This window comes from Trachymyrmex cornetzi, unplaced genomic scaffold (assembly GCF_001594075.2).
Source record: "Trachymyrmex cornetzi isolate Tcor2-1 unplaced genomic scaffold, Tcor1.1 scaffold525, whole genome shotgun sequence".
In the NCBI taxonomy this organism is placed as follows: Eukaryota; Metazoa; Arthropoda; class Insecta; order Hymenoptera; family Formicidae; genus Trachymyrmex; species Trachymyrmex cornetzi.
In genome coordinates, this window is record NW_017299834.1 from 23993 (window position 1) to 29857 (window position 5865).

Consider the following 5865-nt stretch of genomic DNA (forward strand, 5'->3'; position numbering starts at 1 on the left):
ATTGAATATTTACCGCGTACTTGATAAAAATTTTTTCAAATATTTCATTTCTCGCGCGCAACTGACACTCAAAATAACTCGTTACTTGAGTCGTTTTTTCTGAGAAAATGGTTCACTTTACAAAGAAAGTGGTAAAGAACTTTTTTGTTCAAAATCGTGTCAGCTACATTTTTTGTTTGAAACTTTTTTTTTTCCATGCACAGATTTCTGGGAAATCGATGTTTTCCGTTTTTTACCCCCTTTAGGGGGCAATTTCTGAAGAAGCCCGGGGGTACGAGTGGTAAACTTTTTTGCATCTTTTTTGGGGACTACTAATGTACATTCACACAAAATTTCAGCCAGGTCGGATCATTTTTAGATGTCAGATCTCTGACGACTGGACTAATTTTATTTGAATATAAATGTTTTCATTATCTTATAGAGAGTGAAAGATTTCAACGATTTGTGATCAGAAAATTTGTCGATTTGGAGATGAAAATAAACCGAATTGATTATAACGTTGACGCAATTCTTAATTTTAAAAAGCTTGCTATTTCTAATGTTGAGATGGAAGACAAAGAAAGTATTGATATTTTTCAAGAATTACCAATAAAAGATAATGTTAATCTAGAATTAATAGAAAGAAAATTAAAGAATGATATATACTATAGAAACGAAATGGTAAGTTTAATGTCTATAATTTAAAGAAAATTTATTACAAAGTATCTTATGAAGGATTTTTGCAAATGCATTTTTATGTACAATTGCAGATTTTACGTTGATATCTTTCTTATTTCGGAAGGTTTTTATAAAGATGTTTTTACAAAGAACAGTTGTTTTAAAATAAAATTACATTGATATATTTTGTGTGATTGTCGAAGTTATATATTATAATTTTACATTATGTAGATTTCGAATATAATAAAATGTTAATTTGAAATAATTGCAGATTAAGTGCAGTTGTCACGTCTAACTCGTGATGATTTAAAAGGTACTTGTGTAGGAATCATGAGAGCAGTTATATCTAATGAACTTGCTGTAAAGTACAGTTGGTATGGAGTAAAAAAGAAACAAGTTTTTTCGCAACTAGAGATATGCAAAGTCATTTTGAGTAAGTAAAATACTTATAATCCATTTTCGTATTTTTAAGGGTCAATTTCACAACTCATGGTTAACTCTTAACCAAGGTACAACTTATTTCTCATCTCTTTCTAATCTTAGAACTGAAAAGAGATAATGGATAAATTGAACCTTGGTTAAGAGTTAACCATGAATTGTGAAACTAGGCCTAAGCAATTGATTCCTTTATAAATTTATATATTTGTAAGTGTCTTTAGTATTTACTTATTCAATTTATTAAATGTATTTATAAATATTAATATTTTTTTTTTCTTGTTACAAATAAAGCATATATAGTCTCTTAATTTTAATTGCATTACAGATATTTTTTCCAGTTTATAAAGAAATAATGAAATAAAAACTTTTTTCTCTTTCTAGATGTAATTCGAAAGTCACACACAGATGCAACAGACGAGAAGATCTCTGCTCCAATTAAAATATGGCTGGCTCACGCAAAAGAACGTATTGAAAGACGAGCTGAACACGTAGCAGTAAATGAGGCTGAAAACATAGCTGAAAACGTAACAGTAAACGCAGCTGAAAACGTAGCAATAAACATAGCTGAAAATGTTATAGTACATTAGCCCTAACTTTGACAATGAGCCGAGTACATCCACGAAAGTTATGCAGGATGAAAGTAGCGAAGAGGAAATATATAGTCATTGGATTACAAAACTTATATATCAGCTTGATATTTCCGATCACAACACCGACTTAAACGAGAATAACGATGAAGCAACTGAATGCACAGATGAGACATCTGAAGTGTTGATCACTTCTAGTGTTTCTAGTGTTTCAGATAAAAACTGATCCGAATTTAATGAAAACTTAGATTTAATAAAAATTGAATATTGAAGAGAAATCAGAAAACTGACATATGAAAACTACACATTGATATGTCGCAATATTTAAATTTGTATCTAAGGAAAAAGAAAATACGGATAATAACTGATCAAATGCATTGCAAAACAATTAATTTATTACTTCGTATTATATATATGCTAATTATTATTTAAATATATAAAATTTTTTTACATTGTTATCCTAAAAAATAAACTAATCTCTGATCTGTTAGTTTAATTTCCAGAAATCGAACATCTATCAAAAACAGATTCCTTAATTTGTACCGTTAAATAAAGTTTCTTTATTTTTTATTTGTCTAAAAAATTTAACTCTTTATAAATTAAAAAAAAACAAATATAATTTGTAATTGTTTTATCCTAAGTTTTTCTTTCAATTTACGATTATAAATACAAATTAAAAATATATATAAAATATATAAAATATAAATGTAATCCAATGACTATTATAGAAAATATGTATAACCTATTATAAGTTCTACAAATTATAATAACTCTTTTATAAACCCTTATTTTCGTCTATTTTTACCTTATATATATATATATATATATATATACACACACACATGTCCGTTTACATATTTTTATTATTTATATTAAAAGAGATGCGATACATTACCTACATGTTTATTACAAACACTAACATATATGTATATGGATATATACACACATCATATGTATATGTGTATGTGTGTAAAATTTGATGATTAAAATATTTTTTTACAAAAAAGCATAAATTGTTCTTGAGGCTTCCACGGGTGCTTTCTGTATAAAGGTTATGCGTTTCGCGAGTTTCCTCCGTGTCCAGATCCATTCTTGAGATGCTAACGTTTCGTAAACCTTGCAGTCCACTTTATCAGGGCGAGGAGCAGCCTGATACTGATAGTACGAAACGTTGGCATGTCAAGAATGGATCTGGACACGGAGGAAACCCGCGACACGCATAACCTCTATACAGAAAGCATAAATTATTAAAACCTAACCTAACTAACGATAAGCTGCGTTTGTCGTGGGTATATACGCATAATATATTGACGATATCGAATAGATATACTACTAGATGTTTTCGTGATGTCGTACGAACTAAACGAGGCGAGCATACGAACATCAATAGTAAATACATGATATATCGCAGTATATATCTCGAATAGTCTGAGTATATCCACAATATACTTTGTAGATATCTATACGACGTTCTTAGAATGTATTTGTGCTATCTGGGTTATGAGGAATAACGTTTTTTTTTATTTTCACTGGACCTCCCATCATTATATAATACTAATAATTTTCAATATCTTCTCGTAGCTATAAATATAAAATATTTTTTAGACACATAAGAAATTAGATTAAGAGTTATTAATAGCTAGATGAAATGCTGTCAAAAAGAAAATAATTTGATTATTTAACATATACTTAGGCTATTAAAATGTTTACTTACATTGAAATGGTCTTCACAGCAAAAGAAGTTCGATTTGCTGTTTTTGAGGTTATCTCTTCGAACGGCATTAAACCATTTCTGACGAAGTTTCACGTCTTGTGGCACTGTTGCGAACACTTTATTTGGTGTACTTTTGGTTGTATTACTACAGAGAGGAACGAAACACGTCCTATATGTTTTAATTGTTGCCATTTCTATTGAAAGATCAAAATCTCAATAAATAGCAAGAAGATAGATATCGTACATGGCATGTAACATTGTGACGTCACAGACTGCTCGGACAACTTCGGGCATGATCGGTGCGTCGTCGGCAATGAGTTTGAAATAATATTTTATAAAATCGAAATCTTCGTCAATATTGCGAAAAAAAAACAAAAAGGACGTTTTTCTATAAACTTTTTGTATAAAAAACGTTTTAAATATAAAAAAAAATTTCGTTCAACAACCCAATTAGAAAATTGTCATTGTTGCATAAATTCATTAGCAATGTGTCTCCATACTTCATGTGTTGGTTGCGGCAGGTAAAGAGGTTGCAGCACATCCCATATGATTCGACACACTTCAGGTAGAATTTTGAACGCCGTTGATCTCCCAATTCTGAATTCAGCTTTTTTTGAAAACATGCTATCCCCATGAGCTAAGTATCTGAATAAAAAAAACCTTTAAGGATACATATTGAGTTAAAAGTGAAATTAGGCACTAAGAACATAATCTATACTTACGATAAGGTCAAAACCAGCCTCAGCTCTGGATGTAGTGGACGACGACGACTCCTCTTTAACAACCGAGGGCGAACGAGTTTATAGAGATTTTTGAACAGATATGGCCACATTCTCTGGTCCAGGCAAAAAATTCTTCGTGGTCTGTTTCCATCAATTCATGAAAATAGGTTAAATGGAACCCTTTGGAATTTCGTTTTTCTTCACTGTTCACTGGTCGCACCCACCATCTTCTGCTATTTGATTTACCGAACAAACGCATATATAGAGATAATAAGTTTAGAAATTGCGAGCAAAGTTGTAAAAACTGCATTAATATTTGTTGCCGGTCCATTTTAACCTAGCAAACAATCCTTGCGACTGTTGTAGACGCTTATTTAGACCCGTTCTACAATAAAGGTGCCTTTTCACGCTGAAAATGAGCGTCTAGCGTCAGCGTGAAATCGCACCTTTAGTCGGATGACGGAGTCGGGTGTCGTGCGCATGCGCGCTGGAGTGTCGGCTGTCGAATGAAGTTGTCGCGAATCGGCAATCGGTGTCGGAATGGAAGATGGTCAACTTCCATCTTTTTCCGTTTACGACAACGACTGGATGAAATATAACCTTTTTTGACGGATACATCTATGGCTATTCAAATATTTACTGCTAATACTGTTAAATAAGATTTAGATATTTTATCATGGAATCATTAAATCTTGATGAAATTATTATTGAATTTGTTCGTGAAAATCGTTGTTTATATGACAAACGCGATGTGAATTTTAAAAATATTAGGAAGAAAAAAGATCTGTGGCAAAAACTTTCTGAAAATTTGAGAAATTGTTATACACTAAATATGTCAGGTAATTGTTTGTTTTTTTAAATTATTACATAACATATAAAAACAAAACATATAATACATAATTTTTTTTAGTCGAAGAAATCGAAAGACGGTGGTCATCTTTAAGGGACATGTTTAGCAGAGAGAATAGGCGACAAATGTTACCACCTTCTGGTTCTGGATATGAACCGAGGAAGGAATGGGAGTTATATAGAAATATGTTGTTTCTAGTTCCTCATATAGCTCATAGAAAGCTAATATCTAGCTTTTATACTTTTATTTATTTGTTAGTACTTATTTTCTACACTTTTCTAATTTTCTAATTTTATTTATAGAACAAAGACATCATTTGTTCAACAATCACAAAGTTCATTACCCCAAACAAGTACAGCAGATACTTCCTCACCGTTTACATCTAAGCAATCTTCGAATGTGATAACTTCCTCACCGTTTACATCTAAGCAATCTTCGAATGTGATAACTTCCTCTAAAAAATATCCCTTATAATTGTGGAAAGCACTACCCGAATTTGGTGGAGCTTGAATTCGGCAATGTTTCCCATCAATTGCTCCAAGACAATTGGAAAAATTCCACTTATTATTGTACTCATTTGCGATTTTTAGCCACTCATGTGCTTCTTGTGGACATCGGAGGTATGTTGGTTGCAATACTTCCCATATACCATTACAAACTTCGGGAATAATGCTGTATACAGTTGATCTTCCTATTCGATAAAATAAAGAGGTAGTGGTCACGCTATCTCCATGAGCGAGAAAACTAAAAATAAATTTAAATTTGTTGTGTATGTGTAAAAATTCATAATTTTTAGAACAAATAAAGTGTAGGTAATCTATATTAATAATATTCGCAACAGAGAATAATTGTTAAACTAACCTTAATGTCACCGCAATACGTATCTCCGTTGGTAGA

General features: G+C 31.3%; 2 protein-coding genes across 2 annotated transcripts; one reads left to right on the forward strand and one right to left on the reverse strand.

The window, feature by feature from the left end:
* The first annotated feature begins 647 nt into the window (after nt 1-647).
* On the forward strand, nt 648-1948 carry LOC108765755 (uncharacterized). Its single transcript, XM_018514600.1, has 3 exons — nt 648-660; nt 929-1090; nt 1477-1948. The coding sequence occupies exons 2-3, from the start codon at nt 988-990 to the stop codon at nt 1680-1682; spliced, it is 309 nt and encodes a 102-aa protein (XP_018370102.1). The 5' UTR covers nt 648-660; nt 929-987; the 3' UTR covers nt 1683-1948.
* LOC108765753 (uncharacterized) lies at nt 1540-4228 on the reverse strand. Its single transcript, XM_018514598.1, has 4 exons — nt 4119-4228; nt 3897-4041; nt 3397-3590; nt 1540-1611 (listed from the first exon to the last, which is right to left on the reverse strand). Exons 1-3 carry the CDS (start codon nt 4226-4228, stop codon nt 3486-3488), a joined length of 360 nt encoding a protein of 119 aa, XP_018370100.1. The 3' UTR covers nt 1540-1611; nt 3397-3485.
* Between the last annotated feature and the right edge of the window lie 1637 nt (nt 4229-5865).

Bases quoted from the DNA above. Each gene is read 5' to 3' on its own strand.
- LOC108765755 (XM_018514600.1), top strand. From the start codon at position 988: ATGAGAGCAGTTATATCTAATGAACTTGCTGTAAAGTACAGTTGGTAT. The intron at 1,091-1,476 runs GTAAGTAAAATA...TTCTCTTTCTAG, and splicing joins GATATGCAAAGTCATTTTGA to ATGTAATTCGAAAGTCACAC.
- LOC108765753 (XM_018514598.1), bottom strand. From the start codon at position 4,228: ATGTGGCCATATCTGTTCAAAAATCTCTATAAACTCGTTCGCCCTCGG. The intron at 4,042-4,118 runs GTAAGTATAGAT...TTTTTTATTCAG, and splicing joins AGGCTGGTTTTGACCTTATC to ATACTTAGCTCATGGGGATA. The intron at 3,591-3,896 runs GTATGGAGACAC...ATCTTTCAATAG, and splicing joins TGCCGCAACCAACACATGAA to AAATGGCAACAATTAAAACA.